At 30.7% G+C, this 13,969-nt stretch overlaps 2 protein-coding genes across 2 annotated transcripts; one reads left to right on the top strand and one right to left on the bottom strand.

The window, feature by feature from the left end:
- Positions 1-8,058: 8,058 nt before the first annotated feature.
- On the top strand, positions 8,059-10,639 carry LOC108999293. Its single transcript, XM_018976168.2, has 4 exons — positions 8,059-8,483; positions 8,724-8,804; positions 10,030-10,169; positions 10,267-10,639. The coding sequence occupies exons 1-4, from the start codon at positions 8,169-8,171 to the stop codon at positions 10,514-10,516; spliced, it is 786 nt and encodes a 261-aa protein (XP_018831713.1). The 5' UTR covers positions 8,059-8,168; the 3' UTR covers positions 10,517-10,639.
- A 1,331-nt stretch (positions 10,640-11,970) lies between these two features.
- Positions 11,971-12,969, bottom strand: LOC108999119. Its single transcript, XM_018975917.1, has 2 exons — positions 12,746-12,969; positions 11,971-12,598 (listed from the first exon to the last, which is right to left on the bottom strand). Exons 1-2 carry the CDS (start codon positions 12,967-12,969, stop codon positions 11,971-11,973), a joined length of 852 nt encoding a protein of 283 aa, XP_018831462.1.
- Positions 12,970-13,969: the final 1,000 nt, after the last annotated feature.

Here is a 13,969-nt window from a genome sequence, read left to right as displayed (position 1 = left end):
TTTTTCTAAAAAAACACAACTAAAAAAAGATAAATAAAATGGTTGTGAAATTAGAGAACTATCTCATTTCGATTGTATATAGAGAAAGAGAGAAAATATATTGGAGTAGAAAAGAAAAAATAGAGAAATTCTATTTTCTAGCTAGTGTGTAATACTTAGTAAAGTGTTTATATAAAATAATTTAATTTGAATTTTATAAATTAAATCTTATGATTTTTTTTTATAAGAAATAGACTTCATTTCATCCATAAAAGAAGTTACAACTATGACTAGTTAATACAAAAAAAAATTTCGAATACAAGCCAAACTAATATCTGTTATACGCCTTCCCGCACACAAATTTATTTGCAACAAACATTATCTTAACTTTAAACTCTCATAAGAGAATATCAGTCTCTGTATAAAACATAGATAAAAAACTAACACCCACCTCTAAAGGAGGGAAGGATATTCAAAAAGATATGTTCTACACATCGACTTGATACAAAAAAGTATACATATGGAGCAAACATGAAGGGGCTAAATAGGTATTTGGATATAATAAAATGGCAAAACAATGCTATAAAAAATTGAGTTTAATGTTAATCTACCTACAACCTAATTCCTAAGGTGAAAAATACAAGTCTTCAGCATTATCATTAACAATATTAGCCTATGGATAAACATACATTAATGGGCCCACAAAAAGTCTCCCTGTGGCCTTTTTTTTTTTAAATTTAATTTACTTTTGGTCGGTCCAAAATCAATTTTCTTAGTTTTAACTCTTGTGGTTTGGTAAGCATCACAAAATGAGTATAATATTCCATGAGAGTACACATCCCACATAAATACTTTCCTAGTATCAAGTATGGATCTAAAAACTAGTAAAATTTCATTGTTTGTAAATCAATGGAATATGCAAAAGTGAATTTCATATGCTTGATTTAATTTCTTGTAGTAGATAGACTCAAAATGCTTGAGTTATAATTTTTCTTATTATTTCTTGAAATTGCGATATTCCATTTGGGATATAGAGATGGTTTGATCTCATCTCATCTCATAATTATAATTTTTTCAAATTTTTATACAAAATATAATAAACAATTCAACTTATCTAAAACCATCTCAACTAATCTCATTATCCAAACTAGTCCTTATAATTTTGTTTATATTTCCTTAAAACACAGTTAAACGAGAGATAATTCAAATGTTCAGTATTTATATTTAAGTAGGGTATAGAGCCAAATATCTTGAAAGAAAAGAAATGTCCACTCTCATAAATTTATATTTTTATCGATCGTTAGGCTAAAGATCAAGTGTAGTATTTGTTCTTATCGGTTTAGTTAAAAAACAAATACCCACTTGCATCCATGGATGGATAGAATTAGGAAAATTCAACTATCTAATAACAGATATTTTTTAGCTGTGTTTTGCTATCCACTGAATGAAACGTTCAAAGGTTTGGTGAAGGTGGAAGAAAAGGCCACCAATTTCTAGATTCCCAAATCATATTTATCTTCAAAATTGGAGTAGGAATTAATTGATAAGAGAAATACTAATTGTATTTAAGAAATGAGTAATTTTATATACAATCGTGAAGTGCGTAAATACCGCGTAATGGTTTTGAAAAAGAGTGGAGTATGCTATTAAAAAATTAATTTTTTTCATGTGAGTCTTATACTTTATTTACTTTATTCAAAAAGATTACTAGACAATTGCACAATTTACGATTGTAAATATTTTTTATTCTTAAGAAAAATTTATTCAATTAGTGATATACTAAAAATCTTAAAATTTTAATTTTTTAAAATATATATATTAAATTTTTACGTAAAATTATAAATAAAATTGTAAGTAATAGTTGTGTTTTATCAACAATTAAGAAATGAGGGGGCATTGGGAACGAATATGGGGCATAAAAGGGCAAAAACGTAAGCAGCTGGGGACAATATGGATTAAAGAGAATTAATTAATGGGGGAATGGGGTAAAAAGGTCAAGATGCGAGCTGTAAAGCCAATGATGAACAGATAAAGGAGGGGATGAGGTGAAAGTAGAAACCCAACAAATTGGCACTTTAACGCTCATTGCCATAAGTCGTGTAAAGAGAGACACACAAAAATGATGAGTTTTGATGTAAACCACTCCGTAATTTTATTTCAAATAATTGTATTCTTTTGTAATTTAATAATAATAATAATAATAATTCAATATTTTCAAATCTTAAAATAAAATTAATATTAAAAAAAATATTTTAATAAAATTTTATTTAACTTTCAACTTTTATTTTAATTAATTTTATATCTAAGCCCTTAAGTAATGGATTATTATTATTTTTTTCAAATTTAGCTTTACTTTTTATTAAATTATGTTCAAGGATAATATCGGCGTATAAAAATTTAATATACCATGTCAAACGAGTTGTAAACAAAATATTCTTTAATATTAAATAGTGAAAATTCGGATATTAAATTTAGGAAAAAAAACTATCATATAATATAATATTCATATATCTAAATTATAAAACAATAAAAATACTTGGAAGAAGTATAATAAAAATAGTAATAATGCTACATACAGTCGTGAAATACATAAATACTGTACAATCGTTTTGAAAAAAAATAAAATTTATTATTAAAAAATTAATTTTTTTTAATATAAATTTTATATTTATTAATTTTTTTAAAAATAATTATAGGATACTTATTATAATATCATTTCTCCATAAAAAGATAAAAAAAAAAAAAAGGAAAAGCGTGTGACCAGCTTTGAAATAGAGCAGGAGTGGGAGAGAGCGTGAAGTTAAAGGTGGAATTGACGCGGCAGCTCGACCACGCTAGCTGTTTCACATCTGTCCTCCAGTTTCTGTTTTCGAGACCGCAGCACCATTTTTATTACTTTCCCCTTTGTTCCCTCCCATTCTTCCGCTCCCGTAACGTTTTTCACTCCTTCCCTTTTTTTTAAAAAAATAATAATATTTGCAGTATTCAGTTATGCAATTATTTATATTTTAAAAAAATAGAATTTATATAAAAAATTTATTTTTCAAAAATAAATCTTATTTTTCATAAATAAATATACAAAATTTATACATCTTAAAATTATGTATATATTTAGAATTACGGTAAAAAATATAATTTATAAATTTAGAATTTATAGCTTATAAATTAAGTAATAAATTATATTATTAAAAAATTATTTATTATTTTGTAAGCATATATTTAAAGAACAATGGTAGCCTTTTTGCCAGTTGACGACAAGTTTACAATTTAGGTAATAAAAAATTTTAAAAAATAATAAAAAACTAATGTAAAATATATTTTATAATTTTGCAAGATAATTTTAATGTCTAGGAAACGTTTGGATTCGAAGATGACTTGAGATGAGTTGAGATGAATTGTGAATAGTAATGAGATAAGTTGTAAATAGTAGTGAGATTTGTGAGTTAAAGATGCTGAATAGTAATGAATAGTAATGAGATGAGTTGAGATGTCCTGCGAATCCAAACGTCTCCTAAGGTTGTTAACCGGTTGAAAGGGTATCATTGTCTATGTTTAAAATACTGTAAAATATGTTACGTTGATTTAGTACATCAAATATTTTTTAAGGCTCTTGTCGGAATCTTAAACGAGACTTATATCTAATATTATTTTTTTTGTATTTCTTTTTATTTATTAAATTTGTGCGGTTAAAATCCTTACGACAGTCTCAATTAAATATATGTTTATTAGCATATTAAATTCTGTAAGTTGTAACTAAAACTGATTGACAGTCACGCAAATGAGCAGCAGAAGTTAATGCGTTTCATTGCTCAATCTTATCCAACTCCAATTTCATAGTCTATTTCATTTTAAAAAATAGTATTAAATATTAAAAAATTAATATACTATTTTTTTCCTTTTTTTATGATTATGAGAAAATGTTTAAAATGAATAATTATAGAGAACATTAATCGTAATGCTCGATTGTATTTCTTTTGAATTTTAACGACCATAATTTGTTTAAATTAAAATAATAATATTTTATTGCAAATTTCCGACTTTTATTTCCGGTGAACACAAGTTTAAGATTGACTTATCAAAATCAACGTATGGATAAATTTATTTATATTATGTTTGTTGAAAAATGCTTTCGGGATCTAAAAAGTGTCTCAAATGATTTTTTTTTTTTTTTGAGTTTAGTGATTAAGAAAATATTTTTTAATAATATTATAAATATTTTTTATTTTTTTTAAATATTTATAATGATTACAAAAATACATAAAAAGAATAAATTATACTTTTCAAGACACACATTCAAGATATATTTTCGATAAGTATAATACTGCTCATGTTTGTTTAGAAGTATAATAGTGACATGTCAAAATCAACACATCAATTGTTTATTTTTTATATTAATTTAGAAGGTAGAATAAAATATTATAGTTTAATATTTTAGGGAAATAATTTGTAGAAGATGCAGAGTCTCATACATTAGTTTTAAAAAAATGAATAAATTTGAGATCTATTTAAAAAAAAAAAATTTATTTTATAATATTAGAATTTTTTATATTTAAAATGGAGTGCATAAATATTATACATCTTAAAACTATATTTACGAAAGTAATCCGAAAGAAATTTTAAAGAATTGTAAAAAAAAAAAAAAAAAAATTAAGAGTAGAGGAGGATGGCAAGAAAGGTAATTGTGAAGAAAAGGAGGTCGTAAAATGAGAAGCGGAGTACGATGTGGATAAAATAGAGTGGGGGGACAAGGATCTTTTGATGCCTTTTTAAAATTTCCTAGTCAGCCAGTCCACTTCTTCCATTCTCCTCATCCTCCCTGCATTATCCTTTTTCTGTTCTCGTACGGACTTTTCCAGCTTTCACATTTTGAAATTTCTTCCTTCCTCGAACAGTAATTCTATATATAATTATTAAATACATAAATATCACGTAATTTTTTAAAAAATTAATAAAATTTATTATTAAAAAATTAATATCTTTTTATATATATTTATTTTTTTAAAAATAATTACATAATTCACAATTATAAATATATTTTCCCTACTTCAAATGTCATTACAAATTTACATACCAATCTTTCCTACTTTTGCATCCAACAATCTTCTTCTATAATATAAAATGAAATTTATGCTTATTTAAATAGGGAGATGAAATAAAATAGTTTTATATAAAAGTTAAAAGTTAAATATAATATTATTATTATTTTATAATTTAAATTATTTATTATATTTTATATAAAAATTAAAAAAAATTATAACGATGAGATGAAATCTTTTCTATATCTTAACGAAACAAAGTTAAAATCTCAGGATGGTTGTAGTTTTCTCATTCTATATGATATCATATGAATCATAAGATATTCTTAAAAATAAAAAAAAAGTAAAAGTGAGATTTGGAGCTCTTGACTTGCATTAGAAGAAATGTTAATTATCGAGATTGACGGCAGTCCGAAAAAATAAAAATATTTTTAAAGGTTAATTTCTTTAAGAGTTAAAGATGATAGAAAATTAATATAGTCTACGTGAACTTATCTAAACGTACAAAAGGTCACGTAGGAAGCTTTGAAGAAAGAAGGGTATTTGAATTTTAGGAGGCAGTAGTACTTCCTATCGTGTTACATGGCATATTCAAACAAAATTCAATACCACGTGAATTTGTGAAGAAAAAGTCATTTTTGTTAGCATTTATTTCTTATACGTTAATTAATCATTAATATATTAGTAGTTCATGTCTTCTAGTTTCTTCGAATGCGTTACACGCTTTCATGCCCTTTTTTAAAAAGTAAGTGACAAGAAAGATGGTCATTAGCTTTATGGATTTTTCATGAAACCTCAATAGATAAATTTGATACGATGAAAAATCACATCCACAAATCGGTCATTAAAATATATTGTATGATATAATTTGATTTAAAAGATAAATTTTAAATTTTAAATTTTATAAATTAAATATAATTATTTAAATGATGTGAATTATATACTTTAAGATAATAGAATTGTTCATAACACAATATATAAACATTTTTCAAATGCAATTGGACTAATGATAAAATAGTTTTAATATAAAAGCAAGAGAAGGAGTTGGGTTCTTTTTTAAAATTGGAATAAAAAAGAAAAGAGATGATAGTTACAGTCGTGAGTGTGTAAAAATCGTGTAATTATTTTTAAAAAAATAAATAAATGTAAAATTTATACGAAAAAAATTAATTTTTTAATATTAATTAATTTTTTAAAATAGTTATATGGTATTTATAAATTTTACAATTATATATAGTATTATTAAAAAAAAAAATAGTCCTTTAATCCCAAATTCAAGAACAAAGAGGTCCACGTCATTGACCAAAACGGAAGGCCATTGGTCAGGCGGAGCCACGTAGGATGGTGGAAGAGAATGATTCCTTACTTTTTAAAGAAAAATCTTTCGGGCATAAAGAAATAAGAAATGTGTGGGGACCGCGTTATCCAGAGAATGGCCGTGTTACACGGCAGGGTGTCGTGGGGCCCTGTGATTGCGTGTGGGAGGAGGGGAGGGTAGGTGGGGTCCACAAAGTCTTATCCAGTAAGAAGATCTAGAAGCACCAAAACAGTAGTGTGGGTCCCATCTGGTCGCACGTTGATGGAATGTTCCAACACTCTTATCCCAATTTTTTTGTTTTTATAATATGAAAAAAGGACCTTTGACGTTTGCTTGATGGTTACCAAATTTCTCGTGAAGTTGGTGAAGACTAGTCACCACCCTCTTTACACTTCTATGCTCCTAATATGGTGACATTGGCTGGGCTGCTATGCCTTACCCATATAGGATGTGTAGAGAGAGAGATGATGTTTGGATTCGAAGATGACTTGAGATGAGCTGAGATGAATTATGAATAGTAATGAGATGAGTTGTGAATAGTAATGAGATTTGTGAGTTAAAGTTGCTGAATAGTAATGAATAGTAGTGAGATGAGTTGAGATGAGCTGAGATGACTTGTGAATCCAAACAAGCCCTTGTCTTTCTATTTTCAATTCAATTTTTGGTTTGAATTACAGTAAAAAATGGTTTGTTTACTGTTAAAAAAGCTTATCATGTTGCTCTACTATACATCAAATTTGGGTAGATCGTTTTGATCATAGTAACCAATTTGGATTTGATTTTGCTTGTTTGAATTCTGAAATGAGATGATTTTAGATAAAAGATAAAAATTGAAAAAAATATTATTAGAATATTATTTTTTAATAATATTATTATTTTAGAATTTGAAAAAAATAAATTATTTATTATATTTTATGTGAGAATATGAAAAAGTTGTAATGATGAGATGAGATGAGATGAAATACTCTCTAAATTCAAACGGGACTTGGTCTGGGAAGTTATGCAACATGATGATTGGTTCTTAATTTCCAAGTTTTTGACCATTGCTTGGGAATATGGAAATGTAGAAATTTGAGACTATTTTAATTAAGATGCTGAAATTGTACCAAATGACATAGTTGATAATATATATGCAAAGAGTTACCAGCAATATCAGTTGGCTCATAAGAGGGAACCTTTCCTTTATAAAATTAATGTAAACTCAATTTCCATGGGCTGTTTTTCATTTGTTGAATAAGTCTAGTGTGGATGCTATTCTACGGAATGTCCCTAATTTTAAACATCATTACGTAAACAGTTGTGAAAAAGATTGCATGCGTATGCCTTTAACTCATCATCTTATTCATAAAACTATTTTATAATTAATTTTATAATCACTTATGCGATAATGAAACTTATTAAAAGAAGCTTATATTTTCACGATAGATAGTGATATGAAATAAGATGAGATAAGATAATTTTAGATGAGTTAAATAAAATATTATTTTTTAATATTATTATTTTAAAATTTTAAAAAATTAAATTATTTATTATATTTTATATAAAAAATTAAAAAAATTATAATAATAAGATTAAATAGTTTATTTGAGAGAGAGAGAGAGAGTTTTGTCATTGAGATATGTTCAAGGTTGGAGCTTTTTTGACGATTCTTTAGGCTGACGACAGTTTGTAAAGAATCGATGTTACAAAAATCGAAGTCAAAATAGAAATCCAAGCCCAAACCCAAACCCAAATCAAAGGCCTACACCTAACTGCCAATCACAAACAACTCCTTGTCCCTCTCGACTCTCTAGCATCTCAGACGTTGCAGCAGGAAGGAACTAGCTGCCCCAGCCATGCCAGGCCCAGGTCCTCACATGATGTACGCCATGGGTTCCGGTCTGGCCCTCACATCCCTAACCGACGGCCGTTTCAGCCCTCACCACACTCTCACCTACGCCCTCAACGCCTTCTTCGGCCCCGACATCGGCTCCTTCTCCGAGTGGCTCGGCTCCACCCTCGGATTCGGCAAGACCTTCGCCTCCGCGCTGGCCGATGCGGTCCACCACCCCTTTTATTACGTTCTCATTCTTGGGCTCCCTCTGTGTTTTCTGTACTCTTGGGTCTCCAGGTTCTTGCTTCAAAAAGGGGTTCTCGATTCAGTGTCTGGGGTGAGTTATTTGCTGAGCATGAAAATCTCTGTGTTTTCGTTGTTTGGCCGCTGACCAAATGTAGGAAACATGAATACTGTGTAGATAATTTGATTAGGATTTTGAATTCAGTAACTGGGATTTGTTATTGTGGTTTTAAGTTTTTGGATTTAAGTTGTGACGACTTGGGTCGATTGATTCTTTGTAAGGTGGGCTGGTGCTAAATGCAATAACATAATCTTCTTGGGTTTTATGCTGCAGGTGCCGCTTACTAAGAAGCAATGCTTGTTGTTGGTCTCAGCAGGTTCTTTAACGCACTTTTTCCTAGACCACTTGTTTGAGGTATATGGAAGCTAATATGTCATGTTGCTTTCCACTTTTGTTTTTTAAAGTGTATTTCTGTTAAATGTAACCAATGTTGGAGATTTTGTAGATTAAGTTATTTGCAGTTAAAAAAACCTCGAGAATAGTGATAATTTCTTACCGATAAAAAAAAAAAATGAAGCATGAAAGGCTTTTGGTTATGTGATAGTCAAGCGGAGGCCTTGATATGTAATGCAGTTATAACCTGTTGTTCAAATGAGCCGTCTAGTTAGGTTTAGCAGAAAGACTTTTGATGATGGAAAATGCTACATACTACATCCCCATCCCACCATGATGCACCGTGATGAGGAGGCATTGTCCATCAACCTTTGTGTTTTTCAGATGATCCAAGGTTGATGGAATTAAGCTTTGGTATTCTTGTCTCAGACCTCCGTAAGGAGATAGAGATTGAAGTAGAGTTGCCACACTGATCGCTTTTACTTGTTTGATTGGCATATATGGCCACGAGGACCAGCCATGTCTGATAGCACTGGTTGGAAAGCAGTTCACTTACATGTAAAGAAAACGAGCAAGGAGATGTTCATTGGATGAAATAACATGGTGAAAATTGGATACGATTGTTGTCATTTAAATTTCTGAGAAGTTAGAAGCAGCACCATTCGGATAATATGGACAGAAGTTCCCCTAAATCACCATCAATACAGAATCGTGATGACATATAGTTCTGTTAACTGACTTCAATTAGTTGGGGTGAGCTGCTAATATGTTGCATTTGCTTGAGTTGGACTTGCACAAGTTATATTGAGGCGTTGATGCACTTGTAATATTAGATTTAGCGGAGACTTGCATCCTTCAGCCTTAAAAGTTAAAAGTCCACAAATCATTATGGTAGACGGGGGAAATTTTTTCTTTAACCAAATTATGTTGTGCCATATAACACAAGCAAATTATGTTATTGAAGTCTCATATCAAGGACACCAGCATTTTAATTACCATTATTTGTGGTGTGCTGGCCAGTTAAACAGTTTGGGTATCGAAACATTATGAGGACCACATTGCAATTGCAGCCACAAGAAGACAAACTCATGTTCTTTGGCTGGAAAGAAAAATTCCTTTTTATGCTTAACAAAAGAAAGAACCTTGTTTATATCTTTTTCTTTTTTGTGCATGCTAAAATTTTATTTTTAGTTTGGAGTCATGTTCAGTTCAAATTGATGGGGATCATCATTTTCTAAATGTTCAGGAAAATGGACATTCCACAATGTATACTTGGGTATTGAGCACTGGTTGGTGGGAGAGCCGAGCACCTATAAACCCAGATGCCGTTGTAATAGTTGGTTTCTTATGCATTTGCTTGATTGGAGGCTTTTTTCACATCAACAGGTATTTACCTTTTTTTCATCCAAAGTTTTGTTTAAATTATACCAGGCAAAGTTGTACTTATTGGTATAATCATATTGCTGATTCTTTTGGTGTACAGAGTGAAGCCCTTAAAGTCCAGAAGAAAACAATCATATCAATCAATGATACTTATACTGATCATAGCAAGCCTATACTGCTTATGGTGTGCAAGCCAAATATACTGGGTAAATCCTCGTCGGCCGGCAGTTGGCGAAGAGGCTGATCTTGGAGTTCTTGTATTCTTAGCTATTTATTTTTTTCTCCCCCACGGTTTGTGTATCATGTCCATGTACCCAAAAGATCTTGACACAGATCAAATTCCCCCTTAACGATATTTACACATCTGCTATATAACCTAATGTAGCTGAACAAATGCTTTGAGTTTGGACAGCACAAAGTTTCGGGTTTTGCATTCTGTCATGAATCAAGAAGCTTCTATACTTGGTGGAATCTGTTTTCATGGAGTTGTTAACAAACTCTCCATTCCTAATTGTAAACACCTCCATTCTTTAAGCTTTCATTCAAATAAACTCCGGCATTGCCACTGTCATTATAAGCGCAGTATGAAACTAGATGTTGGATTTGCATGCTTAATTAGGGTAGTTAGTTCATCATGGGTAGATAGGAACAGAGTAAAACTCTTAAAATTCTCAGTATTCCAATATTTCTTGCTAATCTTAGATAAAGCGAAATCAAAGTCCCAAGTCAGTTTACATGGTTTATTCTACAAGAAAACTTCTTCGATCGAGTAAAGAGTTTTGATGGCCGATTGCAATTCTTTCATACTGTTGTAGTTTTCATCAGACTTTGGAACTAAGAACCTTTGTGACAGGAAACTGAAAGTTCCCCTTCCCCCTTGATTGCCACGTCAACTATATAAGTCATCATTTGATTATACAGATTATATGAGATGAGATGATTAATTTGTGAATAGTAATGAAATAATTTGTAAATAGTAATAAAATAGTTTGAGTTAAGATTTTTATGGAGTTTTGAGAAATGAGAGAAAGTTGAATAAAAAAGTTATAAAGTTAAAAGAGGATTAAATTATAATTTTTTAATATTATTTTTGTTTTGAAATTTGAAAAAGTTGAATTATTTTTTGTGTTTTGTTTAGAAGTTTGAAAAAGTTATAATGATTAGACGATAAACTTGAAAACTTGAAATTGAAAAATATTTATATTTGAATGATATTTGGAAGTTGATATGAGATGAGATAAGGTGGTTTCTATTTACCTGTATATTTTGGATCTTCTATGTTTTCTATTAAGCCATTTCACCATTATTCTTTTAATTAATTTTATCATTTAACATTGCCTTAAAAGCATTAATTTTATTTTCATTTTTTTAGTTGCAAGCAATTTATTAATTACTTTTTACTCTTGGATTTCCAATTGAAACTTCCATATATCCTCTTGCTCTTCTCCTCCCTAGCTCCCATGTATTTCATCTCTGTTCACGTCTGAATTTTTCATCTATTATTTAGTTTCTATTTATTATTTATATATACAAATTTCGAAACATTTCCTTTGCTCATAATTGCCATGTCAACTATTTACCCTAATTAATTTTATTATAATTAGTTAAATAATTCTCATTCCTTACAAGTATTTCTTATTTCTCATTTAATTTTTATTTAAACGACATTTCAATATGTACACAAATTAAGACCATTAATTAGGTTCTTATTCCCAGAATGGCCCTTCAATTTCTAATTTATAAAAATATAACTGATCATAAATCTTATTTTTTTTTTAAAGAAGAATAGCAATTCTTATTCATCTTAAATCAATACAGCTTGGATACAAGGAAGAATACCCTCCATTACAATGCTCTCCTCAGAGAGTTTTAGTGCATCCTCAGCTAATAAATGAGCCACATTATTGAGATTCCTTGGGACATGCTTAACCGACCATTGTTGCATCAGACCAAGCTTGTTTCTAATGTCCTGAATGATCATACCTACTGAAGTCCATTTCCCTGAATCACTATTGACCTCATCAACTACAATCTTGGCATCTCCTTCAAGTATAATCCTTGACAAATGTAGCTGTTGGCATAGAATTACTGCATTAAGAGCACCTACTGCTTCAGCCATCGTTGGATCTGGAAAAAGATCCCTTTGAGATCTGAGGGTAGCAACCACTTGACCATGCCAATCTCTAATGATCACCCCAACACCTATTCTGCAGTTTACACGATCTACTGAGGCATTCCAGTTGGCCTTAAACACCTGTGGAGGAGGAGCAGTCCACTGAGAGACTTGGAATGCTGTCACCCCTTCTGCTACTTGCTTCTGGTTGGCAACCTGGAAATCACTTACTTTTTGCATAGCAGTTTGAACAATTAAGTTTGGGTTTGTAAATTTTTCCTCAAACATAAAATTGTTCCTTCTTTTCCATATCTGATAACTGGTTTATGCAAAAACAACCATATCAAAGACACTCAAGATTGAAAATAGGTCCCTTACCAAAACCTTGAACTAGATTTCCTCTACTTTGATTTTCTGTAAACTCTTCAAACTAGCTCCCCACACATCTTGAGCAGAACTGCATGACCAAAGAGCATGAGTCACAGATTCAGGTGCTATTTGATTGATTGGGCACATAACATTCTCACTAATTCTCCTTTTAACCAGGTTCTGGTTTGTTGGTAAAGACTCATGGCAAGCTCTCCACAATAACATGGATGTTGCATTTGGCACCATTAACTTCCATATATCTTTCCAGACTTCACCCTTCTTCACACTATAAGATGATTGCCCCTTTTGATCTGCTGCCATATCCCCTGCTAAGTGATATGCACTTTGAACTGTGAATCTGCCATCAGTAGTGCATCTCCATATAAGCTTATCTTGAACATTACTCACACTGATTGAGATCCTACATATCAGGTTCACTTCCTCTTCTACAAACAACTATCTCAAAATATTCATGTCCCATACTCCTGCTTGCTTGTCAATGAGATCAGAAACTCTTCTACTAGCATTAGACTCAAGATGAGGAGATTGAACCTTGTAAGTAGATGGATGAGGGAGCCACTTGTCTGACCATATGTTCACTGATTCCCCATTGCCAACTCTCCAAAAAAGACCCTCTTGCAGAATTAGTCTAGCCTCCATAAAACTCCTCCACAAAAAAGAGGCATTACTTCCAACCTTAGCATGTAAAAAATCATATCTATGAAAATATTTGGGTTTAAGGACTTGAGTAGCTAATGATGATGGCTGTTGAATGACTCTCCACCCTTGTTTTGCAAGAAGGGCCAGATTAAACTCCTTAAAGTCTCTATACCCCAAACCTCCTTTCCCTTTTGGTCTTCCCATTTGCTTCCATGAAATCCATTGAGTTTTAGTCCTTTCATCTCTACTCCCCCACCAAAACTTTTTCATGAGCTTATTGATAGCAATTAAAACTGCATTAGGAAGTTTGAAAATACTCATGCAGTAGGTTGGAATTACCTATACTTTAGACTTCAACATCACCTCCTAGCCAGCCTTCAAGAGAAAGTTGACCTTCCAATTGTTCATTCTATTTCTAATAGACTCTAATATGGGTATGAAAGCTGCCACTTTGTGTCTACCCACATATGAAGGGAGTCCTAGATATTTCTCATAAGATCTTGCCTCCCTCAGCCTTACTCCTGAAAGAATAGCATCTTTAGCAGCTTGAGATGTGTTCTTACTAAAGTAAATAGTTGTTTTCTCCAGATTCAACCTCTGACCTGAGGCATGTTCATAACAACTTAGCAGTCTATACATTCTGCTCCACTTCAGTGCATTT

The sequence above is a fragment of the Juglans regia genome, chromosome 2, assembly GCF_001411555.2.
Source record: "Juglans regia cultivar Chandler chromosome 2, Walnut 2.0, whole genome shotgun sequence".
Lineage (NCBI taxonomy): Eukaryota > Viridiplantae > Streptophyta > Magnoliopsida > Fagales > Juglandaceae > Juglans > Juglans regia.
This window is presented reverse-complemented; position numbering and strand designations above follow the sequence as displayed.